Here is a 20,067-nt window from a genome sequence, read left to right as displayed (position 1 = left end):
TTTCAGGAGGAATCTCTGAAGAAATTTCCGGAGAGATCCCTCAAGAAGTCAAAAAATTCCAGAAAAAAAAATCCTCAAGGAACTTCAAGAGAATGGAATAGATAAAACTATATTACAGGAAAAGGTCAGTATGGGATCAACAATAAACTCCTCACACAACTTATAAAGCTGTTACACAATAACGAAACGCCACCATCCAGTGTGAATTTTAGAGAAAGTTTTAATACAGTCATGCCAAATTCACGGAGACCTTTCTTGCAAAAGTGCAGAAGAATTTACTTGTGTACTCCGTCATAATATCATGTAGATTTTACCAGAAAAAATCATGAAAAAACGCCGTGGTTATTCTACAAGTTTTTGAGGAAATCCAGAATAAGTTATAAACTACATAATATTATGTATAACTACATAGTTTTTGGGCATTCTCGTAGAAGACTCTTTGCTAACGGAATTTCAGAAAATACACCAAATTAATCTATATATCAATGCTGAGGGAATTGACTGCGACACTATTTAATAAAAAAAGCTGAAAACATCTAAGACGAGATTTGATTTTTTTTCATGAGTTACTAATAAGATTTTGTTTAGAAAGTGCGGAAGAAATGCAAAACTGTCAAGTCAAAATAAAATCTCTTATAAAATATAAACCTCTAGAAACTCCTGTTGGAATTGAGCGAAAATTAGAAATACATAAGTGACCCGATTTTGTCAGCTCATTTTTTGCTCTCCTCGAAAACCTAAACAATTTTTCAAACTTTTTATGCATCTATGTTCTGCCCTTTAGCTATAGTTTGGGGCTAAAATGGGGCTGAATGGGGCTGACAACATCGGGTCCTTACTGTGTGCATTAGTGGTATTCATGGCGGTACTACTGAGAAAAAAAAATAAAATAGAATTGGATTATACCTGAAAAACGTTTGTACCGTCGTGCAGGGCTACTTTGGACATAATAGAATATGGATTTTTTTGAATTCAAAATATGGTTCAAATCTGTTTGATGTCTTTGGGACTATTATGAAGCAATAGTATTCCCTTCATTTGGCTGAAAATATTTTTCAAACAGACCGTTTATTGCTTGTCAGGACGCGAAAAAACATCGAATAAACCAATAAAATATACATAACGTATCAGAACATTTGGTCTGTAAGGATTGTTTCTACAGTTCATAAATTTCAAAGGGTATTTAATTTTCGTAACAGATTTATTCCTGAAAAACCAAAATCCTTGACTTTGTGAGAATAGGGTAAATCGGGGTAATTTGGCCACCTTAAGCAAAAGTCGATTGAAGACGCAGAAAACAACGTTGAATTTCTCGTACATCGTTTGGTCAGAATGTTTCTGATAATACTATAGTAGTTGCATAAAAATATAATAGTCCAATCGCGTTTAAATGCCAAAAAATGATTTTTGAAAAAAGTGTTGTTTTTGCGTCGATTTTGAACCGTCGGGGTAATATGAGCACCCCATTTTCAATGAAGAATTTATATCGCCTAATGCAATACAAACTTAATATACTTCGCTTGATATTGAATCATATAGTATCAACTTGAAGCATTCAGAAAACAAACTAATTTGAAAGTTATCTAAGGTATTTAAACAGGAGCAGTCATATGAGGTGTTTTTGGTTAGCCCTCGTCGGGGTAATTTGGCCAACAATTTTGAATTTTATTTTTCTAATTTACTATGAGGCTAAATTACTTCGTTTTAATGTTTGTAAATTTTCAAAAATTACTAGATTTCAGGTGATTTTCCAGTGTTGCTCAAATTGCCCCATTGGCCAAATTACCCCAACTACCCCTACCATAAAGAATACCTCTAGACTTTATTATGTTACAAGGGTTTAATAAACCTTCCTTTGGCAAAATACCGGAGTTCTAGGAGAATCAACTTTCATGAAATTGTGGTTCGGTTAAATAAATAAAACACATTTCTGCTGGACTAGTTTACTAGTTAGAATGTAGTGGTAATTTTATTTCATCACATAAAATTTCGAGACGTCCCTCGTTTCGAATGCAATTCAGTGTTTTTCTCTTCACTAATACAGAGTTAGAAATCAACTATGTTACATTTGAGCGACAGAAAAACCAATTTAAACTATAATAACATTTAACCTAGTACAATCAATGGCTTGGTTGTGAATGCTTCCAAATAAGGATTCCAAGTTTGTTTTTGGTCTCAGTTCAGATTTCAACCTACAAGCTAATCGTGATACATAACAGTGAACGTAAAAAAAAAGGCTATTGGAATAACGTTTTCTAGGCGGGGTGCAACAAAAAGATATCACTACCGGTTTACGAGACGTAGCCTCCGGCCGAGGAGGATGATGACGCCTTCGGGGCAAGGGACGTGTATCCGGTTGGTCCCCGGGCACTGTCCCGTCGCCAGGAGCAGAATATTCGCCGGAGGGATTCGAGGAAGTTGATTCGCTGGTCGCAGTCGAAGTCGTTGTCGCGGAAAACTCCGCTGGAGAAATCGTTCGGGTGGTACGGACCGACGAATAGCCTCAGGTCGGACTGCGGGAAGCCGTCCTTGTAATACTTTTTGATGGTGTCGTACGCGTCCATGATGACCGAGATGAATAGGGACAGGACCACGTAGATGTACAAGCTGGTGAAGGAGTAGAGATAGATCCGGCAGAACCACCACAGCATGATGGATTTCTCCGACATGATGGTGAAGGTGGCGAACATGTCGTCTCCGTTGATGAGGGAGAACAGACATTCGGAGGTGGTGGAGAGCGATCGGAACTTGATGTGGTACGGGCCGAGGACCAGCCAGCCGCAGAAGGTGAAGCCGGCGTAGATGAGGAGGGCGCAGAGCAGGAATCGTAGGATTTTCGGTGCTGCCTTTTTGAGGGTTAAGATCACGACGTTGTAGGTTTTGAAGAATCCTAGATATCGCAGGACGCCGAACCAAACCAGTAGGTTTCCTATTCCGAGGAGCAGAGAACAGAGGTTCCAATCGTCGGCGATGAAGTGTTTCTGCTCGATTTGCTCCTTGAGGGCCGAGCCGATGATCAGCAGGACGTCGTTGCAGACGATCATGATGTACCACATGTTGACGAACTCCATTTTGCCTTCGAGGGTGAGATCTTTGCCGTAGACCTGCCGGAAGAAGTCGGAGGTGATCATTCGCAAAAGTTGGGCGCGATAGATGGCTCTGGCGCAAAGGGCAAACGAGACAGCACAGATGACGATGACCAGGATGTTGAGGGCACTTCGCAGAGCGTCGTCGATTTTGGAGTTCTTGATGAACTCGACGTCACCGTGGCAAATGAGACGCTTGGGTTCCGCTTCGAGCCTCAGGGTCATCTGTCCGTCGTGATCTTGGTTGTTGAAGAAGATCAGAATATCGAACTGGTAGCAATCGGGAGCCGTGATCGGACCGGCGGCCTTGAAGTTGACCGTTTTGATGGCGAACCGGAGCTCAGCTTTGACCAAGGCCGAAAAGTTGATGTGGATATCCTTCTGATGGAGATATTTGCGGCTGCCAATAGTTGTGACATTGCTGTCCAGGTCCAGACAGAGTGTGTCGATCTCCGGATTGAAGACGTAGCTCTCGTTGAAGCCGAAAATGGTACCATCCTTGTATCGGTACAGGCAGAACTGCATCGGCGCCATCGTGTTGTCTTCGTTGGGATAGGAGTATGGCCCGATGGCTTCCCCTAGATTTGCATAGCCATCGATAGCGTAATCGATAGTTTTGAAAAAATCATCGATAACATACACGGATAGGGGCCCCGTTTCGGGTGGATACGTGCTAACCTCCATCGTGATGTCCCATCCCCTGAGGAACATGTGCGAAAACGTAATCGTGTTGTCCCATGTGTAGTTGACGTGCATATAACGAGAGTGCGCAAAAAGACACAGCTGAAGCGTAACTAATATTATTTTGATGACTTGCACAACAAATTTGTATGGAAATCGTCGCTTCGCTTGCCACTTCTCGATTGGGTTCATGAAGAAGAATTGCAGCTTCCTGCGTAGCCTCTCTTCCGTCAAGGACGTCTGCGAGCCACCCAACACGGGAGTTTCCACTACCCCTTCGTCCCCGGACGCGCCACCACCACCGTTGATGGTCATATCGTTGCAGTCTTCCCTAATATCACCGATACCAATACTATCACAGCTGCCCTTCAGTGCAGTTTCTCGCTGGTAGTGTGGCACTGCGCCTATTTCGCTGAATGCACCCGCAGAACCAGAACTATCGTAGTTGCTGTTGTTGCTATTATTATTGATTTTCTGCCTCACCACTAGCTTTTCATTGTCCGTACGAATATCGGATGTCGCTGCTCCTTGATGCTTGCTGATTTGCTCCGTGGACGAAGAATAGTTGCTCATCTCAAGAACGCCGAGGACACAACTGCAGGAAGACCTCACTGCTGTTCAGATAGTTCACCAAAGATGCAAAAGAGAGAAAGAAGGCGGATTTAAGGGGACAAAAACGTTATCAGTTTGTTTTGTTGACTATAGGCATTAGAGAGTAAAGACACACATCACCATATCACATCAGCCAGCCACCATCGTTCACAGAAGAGTAGTTACTTAGCTCACAAGAAGGCAGTTTTCAAATCGCACAGGCACAGGGTACGAGCACTATTTTGAGAAAATGTAGTTAGATTAATCAAAAACAAGACAGTAGGAACTGGCCAAAGACCAAAGATAATACTTTCTTTCTTTCTGCTGCGACGTCGATGCGTATGTTCTCTGCTACGATTGCTGCTTGGTCACACACTTCTGCCTATCTTCAGAGCACTAGCAGTTGTCAGTCAGAGCATATGCGAACTGCTGTCGAGCTGAGGGTGAATCACTCACTTGCTAGTCGTGTTGCACACGCTGACAACGATTCACACACAGTTGTATGCGATTCACGCTAAGTCTCACTGACCAGCTTTAGGTAACGGTTGGCATATTATTAACAGTCTAATTAGAATGCATTTCTTTCCTTCCATAATCAAAATACCGACATGCGTCAAATAAAGTTAAAAAGACAACACTAACGTGACCAATTTTGCTAGATGTGATTTCAATGTGATTCACAACAGTCATGCAACAAACAGCCCTCGGTCGAGGTAGCATCAGGCCGCATTTTCGAATTGAGTGGCTGATGCGATTTGCTTCACAATCATGTGACCAGACCACCACCAAAAGCGAGCGCAAACGAATAAGCGAACGAAAGTTTGTTTTGTTTTGCTTCCCCGAGGCGTATCAGTAGAAGCGAGTAATGTTAGCACGCGATCGAATATGTAACTAGTTTGCTGGTTGGTTGGTGTTGGTGCCTATCGCGCGCGCATGTGTTGCTGTGGGACTCACGGCACGACACTCGGCGGTCGACGGAGTGCTCTGAAATTGAATCGGTGTGGAGTCACCGGTGTCACGACGTCGTCGGCGTCGTGACGGAATAAGGCAATCTAGCGTTCATCACCCTTCTCTCTCAAGCAGTCACAGGGGATAGCAATTTTTTGTTTAATATTTTCATAGGGAAACGTTTCCGTATGAAAACAAACCTATCCTCCTCGGGAGCGAAACAGAGAAAGGTGATCAAACGTCAGATAGCCTTATGCACGGTAAAATTGAGCAATTTTGGTGACAAATCATTTTGTGTAGGGTACATTAATTTGTGAATATCTTAAAAATTAGTTATCCAATTTCCAAACTTTGTCTCTCGAGGCAAACGGCACACAGTAGGCAAACCAGAAATGCTATCAAGCAGGGATGGCATGCTCCTCAGTTTGAGTGCAAGTGTGCGCGGTTTTAATATGAAAATTAGCTGCACAACCCTGGTCTTAGCCGTATCATCACCAGCAAAAAAAAAAAAAAAATAGCTGCACTGTGCACATTTTCGGTGCGCAATGCCATCCCTGCTATCAAGTAGTAATTTTCTGCATCGAAGATTACATTATTGTTACCTCGGAACTTTGTAAACATTGCAATGTTCGATTCACAAACGACATATTGTTAAAACGAAATTAGATGTTCGCAAGTAAAAGAAGTAAGTTCTTCTCTTGATTATAATTACTTGGAATGTCAATTAAGTTTATATTTTGCCAAAACGTTTACCAATACGGTTGTGTCACAATGGGTTACCGAAATGTTAGGTATTAAAACGACATACCACTTTTACAGTCATTTTTCTTAAGATTAACCCTTTGAAGCCGGATGGGTCATATATGACCCCAACATAGAATATACACCCATTTCACATTCAATAAAACAAAAACTGCCTTCGGCAAAATTGTTGCAATTTGAGCCCTTTATTAAGGAAAAATGAGAATATTATTTGTATTTCAGTCTAAACTGAACCCAGAACAAACAGAACACCAAGTTTGGAGAAACGAATTCTCGGATACTTTTTCAAAACGACGTATAATATACGCAAATCCTATGTTGATACGTCGTTTTGAATAAGTATCCGAGAATTATGTAATTATTTTATATCCCAGTCAGTGTACGCAGAATATGGCACCGCAAGCGAAAAATAGGCAACAAAGAAGGCACGGCAACAACGCTTTGTTTTTTCGTTAGCAGATAATGACAAAATCGCTCCCGAGTTTGTTCACAACAAAAACGGTTGGAATATTTGTCTCGTTCTATTCACATCGTGATTTTTGCATTGTTTTACAACTGAAACTCGAATCTGAGGATGGCAAGAGTCTTAATTCGTCCAAATGCTCATGAATTCGATGATGTGGGTCGAAAATTTCAGCAGAAAAGCCGAAATATCGGCACACGCACGGCAAGCGATATTTGTTTTATTGCTCTCATCGCTTGACATGCGTTTGTTGCGGAGCGCCTTTGTTACCGACATGCACCGCTTAGGACAAAGCGTTTGTTTTTCAGCGTGATCCGTTTTTCATACCCTGATCCCAGTTATTTTAAAAGCTGAATTTGGATATAGGTTGATATGTATTCATTTAAGGACAGACTTGTTAGAATCCCAAAATGGCCGCCACAATGGCTGGCTTTGGCACCTACTCACGATTTCGAGGGCACAAATCTCTTCGTAAACAAAACCAGTGCACCTGAGCTTTTCATTTTAAGGTAATTACAAGTGACCAAGAACAGAATAATGAAATACATTGTTGTTTGAAGCTTGCTTCTTGAGATTTGTGCGTCTGAAGTTTCGATGCAATGTTGAAGCGGGATTTCAAGACGTTTGTCCTTAACTTTTGTCAGGAATATCAAAAGGTGTTATACATTCTAAGACGTTCTGGGTGTTCTAAACGTATCTGTAGTAACGTCCTTCAAATTTACAAGACTATTTTTATGTGTTTTTTTTTCATTTATCATAGCATTGCATAATCTACTGGGATTCGTGAAGTTCTTGAAATCTACTATGTCATTTATAGACACTGTAGGGATGTTCCAGGTTAGCTAAACTACCTTGTAGTTCAGAACATAACAGTAACCATATCTGTTATGCTGAGTAACTTTGCATAATCAACCGCGGTTACCGATCTACTTGATATTATTATAAACCTTTGGAACACTCAGGGTCGTCCAAACTGTCCTATAATGAAGTCCTTCAAATCTACAAGAATACTTTAATGTGTTTTCGTCATAAAAATAGTCAGTTTGGGATCCGTGGAGCTCTTGAATTTCCAAATGTCATTTAGAGACACTATAAGTCATTCCAGGTCAGTCAAACTATCTTTGAGTTCAGAAATACTGGTCTACACTTGTAGGGGTTGTCGGGGTAATTTGGCCAATGGGGCAATTTGAGCACGTCATGAAAATCACATAAAAACTAATATTTTTTTTTTTATGTCTTTATTTATGAGATTTTCAGCCCGAGGCTGGTTCATCTCAGTCTAACTAATATTTTTAACAAACTGACCTTACAGCTCTACTAATGGCCTGATTTGGAAGCAATTGAAACGTTAGAACGAATTAGTTAAAACACACAGTAAATTAGAAAAATAAAATTGAAAAACGTTGGCCAAACTACACCGAAGAGGGCTGAATGAAAACACAACATAAGACTCCTGTTGTTCAAATACATTAGATAGCTTTACAATTAGTTAATTTTCTGTATACATCAAGTTAACACACTACAATTCAATGTCTATCAGTGCATATTAAGTTTGTGTTACATTGGGCGAAAAAAATCTTCATTGAAAATAGGGTGCTCAAATTACCCCGACGGTTTAAAATCGATGCAAAAATCATACTTTTTTCAAAAAATTATTTTTGGCATATAAACACAATTTGACTTTGATATTTTCATGTATCTTGCGTAGTATTATCAGAATCATTTTGACCATACGATGACTGGGTGACTTATCGTTGTTTTCTGCATGTTAAGACAACTTTTGCTTAGGGTGGCCAAACTACCCCGATTTACCCTAACAGTAGCCATATCTGCGCCATACTGAGTAACGTTGCATATTTATCCGTGGTTATTGGACCAATCTGAAGTATACGTGATGTTATTATAAACCTTTGGCACATTAAGGGTCGTCCAGAATGTTCTATAATAAAGTCTAAATTTACAGGAATTATTTCATGTGTTTTCGCCATAAATAATAGCTTTGCATAATCTGTTGGGAAATATTCCTGCCATAGAAATATTACAGGTCATCCAAACTATCTTGGAGTTTAGAACTTCAGGTCTACATTCGTAACAGTAGCGTATCTGACATACTGAGTAACGTTGCATACTCAATCGCGGTTGCTGGACCAATCTGAAGTCTACCATAGATTATTATGAACCTTTGGGACATTAGGAATCGTAAAACGCCCTGAAGTTCAGTTCTTGACAGAAGTTATTCTTAATAGTTTTAAGATATTCCGGTTGGGCTGCAAAACGGTGAGTCGATAAGGAGAGCGTCTAACACAGCTCTGATCCTCACAAGTTCCTACCTCATGCTTCCACGGGTCAAACGATGACAAAGACCGCCAGCTAAGAGTTGTGTGCTTAGCTGGTAGTGCAGCCTGAGCACTGTAGTCCTTCTGACTTCAGCTAGATTGAGGAGGTACGACCCGAGTGTCTGTTCACCAAGGAGGTGCGGCTCAAACAGCGTCTGTTCTGGCATCCAGCGGCTGAGTAAGAAACGCTGCACCACGCCCAGCTAGATCCAAGGTGGTAGCCCCATCAGCGTGGTCGTCCCAGTGTTGGTTGGGACGTTAAACAGAACTGGCACGATGGCCCTCCGGCGAGATAGGAGTGTTGGCGTAGGCCCAATAAGCCACCCGTAAAAATCCCCATTGCGAATAACATAGGAGAAAATACGACTCGATACAATCGGCAAAGACCCACGCGACGAAATAAGGACTACGATTGGAAACTTGGAACATGGAATTGCAAGTCACTAGGTTTCGCAGGATGTGACAGGATAATCTACGACGAACTACATCCCTGCAACTTCGACATCGTGGCGTTGCAGGAACTCTGTTGGACTGGACAGAAAGTGTGGAAAAGCGGGCATCGAGCGGCTACCTTCTACCAAAGCTGTGGCACCACCAATGAACTGGGAACAGGATTCATAGTGTTGGGCAAGATGCGACAACGTGTGATCGGGTGGCAGCCGATCAACGCAAGGATGTGCATGTTAAGAGTTAAGGGCCGTTTCTTCAACTACAGCATCATCAACGTCCACTGCCCACATGAAGGGAGACCTGATGACGAGAAAGAAGCGTTCTACGCGTAGTTAGAGCAAACATACGATGGTTGCTCGCCGCGTGACGTGAAATCGTTGTCGGCGACATGAACGCGCAGGTAGGAAGGGAGGAAATGTACAGACCGGTAATCGGGCGAAACAGCCTGCACGCCGTATCGAATGATAACGGCCAGCGATGCGTAAACTTTGCAGCCTCCCGTGGTATGGTAGTCCGAAGCACCTTCTTCCCCCGCAAAGATATCCACAAAGCCACCTGGAGATCACCCGACCATCAAACAGAAAACCAAATCGACCACGTTCTAATCGACGGTAAATTCTTCCCGGATATAACCAATGTCCGCACATACCGCAGTGCGAATATAGATTCGGATCACTACTTAGTAGCTGTATGCATGCGCTCAAAACTTTCGACAGTTATCACCACGCGTCGAAGTCGAACGCCGCGACTCAACATCGAGCAGCTGCGTAACGTAGAAGTGGCTCAAGACTACGCGCAGCAGTTAGCAGTGGCCCTACCAACGGAAGAGCAGCTTGGCGCAGCTACACTTGAAGATGGCTGGAGGGACATACGATCCGCCATAGGTAGTACCTCGGCTACAGCACTAGGCTTCGCGACTCCAAATCACAGAAACGACTGGTACGACGGCGAATGTGAACAGTTGAAAAACGAGAAGAATGCAGCATGGGCGAGAATGCTGCAACACCGTACGAGAGCGAATGAGGCACGTTACAAACAGGCGCGGAACAGACAGAACTCAGTCTTCCGGATGAAGAAGCGCCAGCAGGAAGAACGAGATCGCGAAGCGATGGAAGAGCTGTACCGCGCTAAGGACACACGAAAGTTCTACGAGAAGCTGAACCGCTCGCGCAGAGGCTTTGTGCCACAAGCCGACATGTGCCGAGATAATCATGGGAATATTCTCACGAGCGAGCGTGAGGTGGTCGAGAGGTGGCGGCAGCATTACGATGAGCACCTCAATGGCGACGTTGCAAGTACCGAAGGTGGCGTGGTAACAGATTTAGGAGTATGTGCACAGGACGAAAGACTTCCGGCCCCTGACCTCCAAGAGATTGAGGAGGAGGTTGGCCGGTTGAAAAACAACAAAGCCGCTGGGGCAGATCAACTACCAAGCGAGCTTCTAAAATACGGTGGAGAAGCACTGGTGAGAGCACTACACTGGGTCATTACCAAGATTTGGGAGGAGGAAGTACTACCGGAGGAATGGATGAAAGGTATCGTGTGTCCCATCTACAAAAAGGGCGACAAGTTGGATTGCGGGAACTATCGTGCGATCACACTACTGAGCGCTGCCTACAAGGTACTCTCCCAAATTTTATGCCGCCGTCTATCACCGATTGCAAGAGAGTTCGTGGGGCAATACCAGGCTGGGTTCATGGGTGAACGCGCTACAACGGATCAGATGTTCGCCTTCCGCCAGGTGTTGCAGAAATGCCGCGAATACAACGTGCCCACACATCACTTGTTCATCGATTTCAAATCGGCGTATGATACAATCGATCGAGAACAGCTATGGCAGATTATGCACGAATACGGATTCCCGGATAAACTGAAACGGTTGATCAAGGCGACGATGGATCGAGTGATGTGCGTAGTTCGAGTATCAGGGACACTCTCGAGTCCCTTCGAATCTCGCAGAGGGTTACGGCAAGGTGATGGTCTTTCGTGCTTGCTGTTCAACATTGCGTTAGAAGGTGTAATAAGGAGAGCGGGGATTAACACGAGTGGTACGATTTTCACGAAGTCCGTTCAGCTGCTTGGTTTCGCTGATGATATTGATATTATTGCTCGTAAATTTGAGACGATGGCGGAAACGTACATCCGACTAAAGAGTGAAGCCAGGCGAATCGGATTAGTCATTAATGTGTCGAAGACAAAGTACATGATGGCAAAGGGCTCCAGGGAGGAATCACCGCGCCCGCCACCCCGAATTCATATCGACGGTGATGAAATCGAGGCGGTTGAAGAATTCGTGTACTTGGGCTCACTGGTGACCGCCGACAACGACACCAGCAGAGAAATTCAGAGGCGCATTGTGGCAGGAAATCGTGCTTTCTTTGGACTCCGCAAAACTCTACGATCGAATAAAGTTCGCCGTAACACGAAGTTAACTATCTACAAAACGCTGATTAGACCGGTCGTCCTCTATGGGCACGAAACATGGACCCTACGTGCAGAGGACCAACGCGCCCTTGGATGTTTCGAACGGAAGGTGTTGCGTAGCATCTACGGCGGAGTGCAGATGGAAGACGGGACTTGGAGAAGGCGAATGAACCACGAGCTGCATCAGCTGCTGAGAGAACCAACCATCGTCCATACCGCGAAAATCGGGAGGCTACGGTGGGCGGGTCACGTATTCAGGATGTCGGATAGCAACCCGACTAAAATGGTTCTCGAGAGTCATCCGACCGGTACAAGAAGACGTGGAGCGCAGCGAGCTAGGTGGGTCGACCAAGTGGAGGACGATCTGCGGACCCTACGCAGAGTGCGGAACTGGAGACAAACTGCCATGGACCGAGTGGAATGGAGGAGGCTACTATGTACAGCAGAGGCCACCCCGGCCTTAGCCTGATTGGTAAGGTAAGTATATTCCGGTTCAACCAAACTACTTCGGAGACCATAGCTTCAGGCCTACACTTGTGGTAATAGCTTTTGCCACTACATCAAGTAGTGTTACATAATCCACTGTATTTACCAAAGTATACTATAGTTCGAGGAACAATAAGCGTTGTTATATATTATTGAGATATTATGGGCTATCCCAGAGGCGCGGCCACGTCCAATTACGTCATAGAAATCATAGAAAAGTTTTATAGAAATCTAGAGCATTTTTAACATGTTGAACTTTAGTGTGAATTTAAGAATTTCGAAGAAATGCACAGAAAGGATTTCTACTGGAAGATCCGAGAAGTTCAAAATACTTGAAGGGAAAGAAGAGGCCTAATATAAAACTTCTGGAGGAATCCGTGGATCAATTTTCTAGCAATATCTCAACATTTACTGTTACAATTGAAAAAGCATCTCCTAGAATAATCTTTGATTCCTTGTGGTAGCTTATTTTGGTGTCCTAAGAAAAGTCTTTGTGGGAGCCACGAAGAAATTGAGATCTACCTGGAGCATTTTTTTGGGACATATAACTATTGGCGAAATCGTTCAAAAATGTTCAATTATTAAACAAATCCTCCGTTCACAGAATCTCTGAAACTTTTTTATAATAATTTTTTGGTTAAACTTTTTTACAGTGTTTCTCATTGAATCCAAACCAAATTTCGTGTCTACTTCTTGGTTTCTTACTAAATAGTATTTCCAAGTTTCCAATCACTAAGGAAATTCAGGCAGGTTATTGGGTATGTGTGCCATCAGTAATCTCATGCTCCCATATTCATCTTATTCGAAAACAAGCGATTACGGCACCGATTGATTCCGTTCTTTCTGTTTTCATGGGTGCTCACTTCTAACAAAAAATACAAAAATAAAAAACAAAACAAACAGCGCTTCAATCCTTTGTTTTTCGTAGGATGTAAAAGGGAGCTGTTGTATCGGACTTCGGATAGAACACCAGAACACATGTGCCTTGGTTGCGCGACGAAATACAATTGATCCTTTATTCCAATTCTACTCACCAACTCTACAATGTACACATAATGCAACACTCCAAGGTAGTTGTATTTGAAGGTACAATCATCTCAAGGTTTTTACACATTCAAGCTATATTAGGAATAAGAGCGACACTACATTCCTCTTTTTCTTTACGAATTATTAAAGTTATTTATTTGATAATCCTCCAAGTACGCTGGCCGTTTCGCTTCTCGACGTGGTCTGTAATTCATCTGGTCTTGACTCTCGGGGCCAGTCTCCGGGTTCTCGATGCTTGGGTTGACTGGAACTTCAGCTTCCTTATCGTCGTCGTCTGGGCATCGCTTCTCTTTCGTTGTATCAGTGTTGTTTCTTGCATCCAGTTTCTTAAGATGTTTTGTGTTTCGGTGCAGTTCTTTTCCCGACTCCTTTGACTTGACTGTTACATCTGAACCGGTTCTATCAACAACTATGAATTCCTCTGGGCTAAAGGTTGTCGACAGCTTATTTTCTTTATGGATCCGTTTTACAATAACAGTATCTCCGGCTTCTATGTCACTAGCTTTTGCCATCCGTCGCTGGTCCGCATAATCCCCGTCTCGCATTTTTCTTACCCGATCACGATCCTTGACTTCCTCCAGTATGTTGTAGCTTCTGGTCATCAACCCCGGTAATTTGTCTTTCAAAACACGCCCAAACATCAATGTGGATGGCGCTACCCCCGTAGTGGAATGTGGAGTTGAGTTGTGCATCAGAACGAACATACGAAGGTCCCACTTCCAATCCGAACCGTATGTTTCCTGACTGATCTTCAAACGTTTTCCAATTGATCGGTTGATCCTTTCGACCTCGCCATTTGCTTGTGGCCAATATGGAGTGGTTCTAACGTGCTTGATGCCAAATTCCTTACAGAAAACGTCCAGCTCATTGCTCACGAATTGCGGTCCATTATCCGTTTTAAGCGATGTGGGCATACCGAACCGACAGAATGTTTCATGTAATGCTTTCACCGTAAGAGTTGCGGTTATCTGTTTCATGATTACTACCTCTGTAAAGCGGCTGAAGTAATCAATTATGACGAGCAGGTTGTGTCCCGATGGCAATGGCCCAACAAAATCTGCAGCTAAATCCTTCCATGGTCGGTCAGGCATTTCTGTTCTGCTCATAGGCTCCGGAGGATCCAGTGTGGATACCATCGAACAAGCTTTGCATTGTTTTACAAATTGTTCCACTTGTTTGTCCAGCATTGGCCACCAAACTTTTTGGCGAAGTCTCCGTTTCATCACTACTATTCCTGGGTGTGACTCGTGTGCTATCTCCAAAGCTCTTTGCCTGAGTTTTTCCGGTATAACCAGTCGGTCGCCTCGCAGTAAAAAACTACCGGATACGCATAGTTCTGTTGCAAAAGGTTTGAATGCCTTTGCATTTTCCTCCCAGACGCCAGATTTTAAACTTTCAGAAACAGCAATAAATGTCGTATCTTTGCAAGATTCAGCTTCAACTTCTTCCAAGGACATAGCTTTGGGTGTATCCTGAACCACAAGCTGATATATACACGCCTCACCGGACACGTCGAAATCCGTAGCTTCCGAAACCGAAAGTCTAGATAAAGCATCTGCCAAGTTCCAGCATCCAGGCTCATACACTACTTCAAAATTGTACGATTGAAGACGCATAACCCATCTCTCGATTCGGGCACACGGTTTGGCACGTTCCTTGAAAAGGAAATGCAGTGGCTTGCAATCTGTAACAAGTTTAAAACGCTTTCCCAAGAGGTACAGCTTGAACTTGTCCACCGCCCACACTAAAGCCAAGGCTTCACGTTCTGTCTGGAAGTAACGCTGTTCGATGGGGGTTAAAGCTTTGCTAGCGAAGGATATAACTCTGTTATTTCCGTTTTGGTCCTGTTGCAAGAGAACTGCCCCCAAGCCAGTCGGACTTGCATCGGCAATCAATATGCATAGATCTTTTGTGTCGAAATAACCCAGAAAATTTGATTCACATACTGCCCTTTTGATGGATTCGAAAGCTTCTTTGTGCAAATCCGTCCAAACAAATCGTTCACCATCTCGAAGTAGCTTCCGCAGTGATTCTGTTTTGTCTGCTAGGTGCGGAATAAAACGTCCTACGTATGTAATTAAACCCAGGAAACTGCGTAATTCTGATACGTTTCGAGGTTCACGGAAACTTTTGATCGCCGATACTCTGCTCTCTGTTGGACGTATGCCTTTTTCAGATAATTCATGACCCAGGAATTCAAGCTCGCTGACGTTAATGACACATTTTTCCTCGTTCAAAAGTATTCCATACTCCTTCATGCGGTTAAGGAGCAATTCCAGTCTCTTGTCGTGTTCCGCTTGAGTTCTTCCCGATACTAATACGTCATCCAGATATACTACTACTCCTTCTAGTCCGGCTACCACAGACTCCATAACTTTCTGGAAAAGTTCAGGAGCACAGCTTATCCCGAACATTAGCCGTTTGTATCTAATAAAAATATTTGTTTTTCAGAATTCAACATTTCTTTTATTTAATTCATTCATAGGAAATACGATAAACTGAAATTACTCAAACCTTTACCTGAACAACCCTTGCTTCGTGATGAACGTTGTAATAGGCCTTGACCTCTCCGATATTTCGACTTGGTGATAGGCTTCCTTCACGTCTATCTTCGAAAATTTTACCGCTCCACTGATACCAGCAAAAAGCTCCTCCACTATTGGTAGCGGATGTGTTTCACGCAAAACAGCATTATTAGCCCTACGCATATCGACGCACAAACGGATTTCTCCTGAGTCCTTAAGTATGGGTACAATTGGCGATACCCACGGAGATGGTTCTTCAACACGCTCGATGATATCTTGCTCCATGAGGTACTCCAGCTTCTTTGCAATTTTCTCCTCCATTGCAAATGGAACTCGCCGATACGGTAGTTGAACCGGTTTGATACTGGGGTCAATTGGTATTTCCACAAGGATTCCTTTCATTTTCGGAAAACAAACATTTTCTTGTAATGCTCCGACATTGTAACCGATCTTCAGAACCTTTAGTATCTTTGCTGTTTCGTCCCCAAGCAAATTTTGTTTCCCGTTCTCAGCTACGTAGAATGTTGCCTCTGCTTTATTGTCCTGTGCTTCAATGACTGCTCCAAACATACCAACTAACTTTAGTGGCTGCTCTGTCCCGTAAGCTTTAAATGAGCGATCCGGTTGTTTCTGAAAAGTGAAGTTTGCTCCAGATTTTCGCAGTTTGTTCCATGTTGCGAGATCAATGAGGTTTGCAGCAGCGCCAGAGTCTATAGCCATTTCGACCCCAACACCCCCGATTTGGAACTGAAAGACATTCTGGCCCATAACATAACAAATTTCATCTTCCTTTTCTTCCCTCGCCAATAGCTCTTTCCGGGAACTTTCTTCTCCAAAAACTGCTTTAATTCGTTTGGCGACAGGCTCTGTTTTGGGTCCCTCGAAGTTCCGTTTGGTACACCACTTTGCGAAATGTCCTTTAGATCCACACTTCGCACACTGCTGGTCTCGTGCCGGGCAATCCGCACTTCCTTTCAGATGTCCACGTCGTCCACAGCTAAAACAGATTCTGGTTTCGATGAACGAAGTCCGTTTTCCGAATGTTTTCTGATTTGGTCGAACGCCAGATGAACTTTTCTGATTTGCTCGGAATTCCGGCATGAAAGATCTCTGTTGAGCTCTTGAGTACTGGAATTGTCGTTCCTTCGAAGGGAGCATAGACCAGTTTTCGGGTTGGTTGAACTGCGGCATCTTTTGGAAAATGAGATTTTGATTCGACCTGATGTTGTTTACAGTTTCAACCGAGGGTGCGCCAACCAACTGCTTACACTGCATTTCCACATCCTCGATTGTTTTCCCAATTGCAACAACTTCGCTCAATGGTCTGTCCTTTTCCAAAATCTTCTTTCTCAAAGCCGGAGAAAGGCATTTTTCGGCGATTTGGTCGATAATCATACTGTCACGTACGGATCCACCATCTTGATCAAATTCGCATCTGTTGGCCTGAGTTCGCAGTCTCATTACAAAATCGTTGAATCGCTCTCCAACTTTTTGCGAAATTTGACGAAAAACGTGACGTTCATAAGTTCGTCGACGAGTGGGTTGGAAATGAGCATCCAGTTTCTCGATAGCGATGTCATAAAATGGCGGATCAATTGCTACGTGAGGAACCTCATTTACTCCTGGAAGGTTGTCAAAAATGTCTTGCAAATCAGATCCTCCCAAGAAAAGCAACTGATTTCGCTTTTGACGCTGGCCGACTATTCCGCTTGCTTCCAAATAGTATTCAAGACTACGTTTCCAACGACTCCACTCCAATGCCAGCTGGGACTGGTCAACTTTCGAATCAAAAGGTCTGACGGGTCTCAATGAATCCATTTTCTAAAGAAAACAAAATGAAAATTCATTTTCTACCCTTCAATAAAAATAACACGTGTTGTTTCTTCGAAACGCTTTTAGTATAATACAAAATGCTTGGTTTACTTAAAATCGGCTAAAATATGATAAATTTCAGCATTCGTTAACAGCACTCGGAAGTTCATGAATAGCCTTTCTATTATCTAGTTCCATACGCAAGTTCAGTTCACGACTCCTTTCGCATTTTGGATTTTTCCTGCAAGTGCTTGTTAAAAAAAAATCTCCCCAATTTATTCCATTTCTTATCAGTTACTAATACTCAAAATCCTGTCTTTCTAAGACAGAATTTTGTACTCGACTCATTTCGTTTGATTTACTTAACTTCTATTGTGAATCCAGTGCTCGACTATTTTCACACTTTATAAGCGCTCTATTGTGAATCCAGTGCTCGACTCATTTCACTGTTCCCAAATTTCCCCTTGTGAATCCAGTGCTCGACTAATTTCACACTTCATATACTCCCCATTGTGAATCCAGTGCTCGACTCATTTCACACTTCCTAAACTTCTGTTGTGAATCCAGTGCTCGACTCAATTCACATTTCATAAACTCCCCCTTGTGAATCCAGTCCTCGACTCATTTCACACTTCCTAAACTTCTGTTGTGAATCCAGTGCTCGACTCAATTCACATTTCATAAACTCCCCCTTGTGAATCCAGTGCTCGACTCATTTCACGCTTCAAAACTCCCCCTTGTGAATCCAGTCCTCGACTCATTTCACACTTCCCAAACTTCTGTTGTGAATCCAGTGCTCGACTCAATTCACATTTCATAAACTCCCCTTTGTGAATCCAGTGCTCGACTCATTTCACACTTCCTAAACTTCTGTTGTGAATCCAGTGCTCGACTCAATTCACATTTCATAAACTCCCCATTGTGAATCCAGTGCTCGACTCATTTCACATTTCATAAACTCCCCCTTGTGAATCCAGTCCTCGACTCATTTCACACTTCCTAAACTTCTGTTGTGAACCCAGTGCTCGACTCAATTCACATTTCATAAACTCCCCCTTGTGAATCCAGTGCTCGACTCATTTCACGCTTCATAACTTCCCATTGTAAATCCAGTCTCCGACTCAATTCTCGTTTCACAATTTTCCGTTGTGAAGCAATTTCTCGGCTACGTTCTTTTATAAACTTCCCCATTGTGAATCCAGTGTTCCCTATTTTCACAATTCATAAGCTTTCCATTTGGAATCGACTCGTTTAATTTCAAAACATTCCATTAGTATGTACTCGACTTCATTTCTCCCATTACTCGAGTTCAAAAAAATTAATCTACCTGATCACTAATATTATCCGTAAATATGTGTAAGCCATAACATAAGCAAACGAAACAATACTGCCGAGAACCCATTTCTTATAAATTTTCAAGCAAATAATTCACATATGCAATCAAGCTCTCACGAGAATCGTATCAATCATATAAACCAGTCCGGATAAATGGTTTAGAAATAATAATGATAACTACTTACAGTATTCGATGGTGAGAAAGGGCGAGAAAAATGTCTGTCGCTTTTGCTAGCAGCACCCGGCCGAAGGCTGATAGTCTCGCTGGCTGTCCACAAGAATTCCGGTAGCACAACCACTTACATCATTTCGTTTCCAATACTCTTACTTTCTTCAATCTTTACACCACCACCAAAACTCCATTCATAATACCTCTTGCTATCTCACAACTACAACCCCAATATCCGTTTTCGTTTCTCACTTAAGTATGGCATCTCTGGTTCCTCTCGTATGCTGCGGTTCGGTTTTCTTCATCACACACAAACACACAAAAACAACTCTTTCTTCTAAAGTCGGCCATTTTACATTTTCCACGCTGTATCTCCATCACTGTATCACCACGAGGTACCCCTACTGGTTTTACTTTTAACTTTCCATGATTTTCCCCAATTCGTAATCAATTCAAATCACTTATCTGAGGTAATAAAAAAAAATCCCAGAAACCACTCTTCGTTTCAACCCGCTGCCACCATTTTTTCCATCGCATGGAACACTCGCCAATGCCTCCAAATCAGTAAACGAAATACACAATTTTTCACAAGTTTTACCCGCACATCCCTAGCAATCGAAGAAACAACAGGTGCAAACACTTCTCTTAAATCTTACCACCGATTCTGCCACTGAAACTTTCCCTTCCAATAAGTTATTACACAATTTCCGACAGGTTCCGCGCTTTCCGACTTTTCCTCGTACGCCAAATGTTGTATCGGACTTCGGATAGAACACCAGAACACATGTGCCTTGGTTGCGCGACGAAATACAATTGATCCTTTATTCCAATTCTACTCACCAACTCTACAATGTACACATAATGCAACACTCCAAGGTAGTTGTATTTGAAGGTACAATCATCTCAAGGTTTTTACACATTCAAGCTATATTAGGAATAAGAGCGACACTAC

General features: G+C 42.8%; 2 protein-coding genes across 14 annotated transcripts in view; both read right to left on the bottom strand.

Annotated features, from left to right (window-relative positions):
* The window catches only part of LOC109423356 (potassium voltage-gated channel subfamily H member 6), a 518,403-nt gene that overhangs the window by 334,818 nt on the left and 163,518 nt on the right, over positions 1 to 20,067 (bottom strand). The window lies entirely within an intron of this gene.
* LOC109423358 (mucolipin-3) lies at positions 1,943 to 4,798 on the bottom strand. Of its 5 annotated transcripts, none has more exons than XM_019698336.3 (3): positions 4,669 to 4,798; positions 4,495 to 4,595; positions 1,943 to 4,381 (listed from the first exon to the last, which is right to left on the bottom strand). In XM_019698336.3, exon 3 carries the CDS (start codon positions 4,338 to 4,340, stop codon positions 2,292 to 2,294), a length of 2,049 nt encoding a protein of 682 aa, XP_019553881.2. In that variant the 5' UTR covers positions 4,341 to 4,381; positions 4,495 to 4,595; positions 4,669 to 4,798; the 3' UTR covers positions 1,943 to 2,291. The 5 variants fall into 5 exon arrangements, with proteins under 5 accessions (XP_019553881.2, XP_019553884.2, XP_019553883.2 ...); XM_019698339.3 differs by having other exon boundaries at positions 4,500 to 4,595; XM_019698338.3 differs by having other exon boundaries at positions 1,943 to 4,378; positions 4,500 to 4,595.

This window comes from Aedes albopictus, chromosome 2 (genome assembly GCF_035046485.1).
Source record: "Aedes albopictus strain Foshan chromosome 2, AalbF5, whole genome shotgun sequence".
Taxonomy (NCBI): Eukaryota; Metazoa; Arthropoda; class Insecta; order Diptera; family Culicidae; genus Aedes; species Aedes albopictus.
This window is presented reverse-complemented; position numbering and strand designations above follow the sequence as displayed.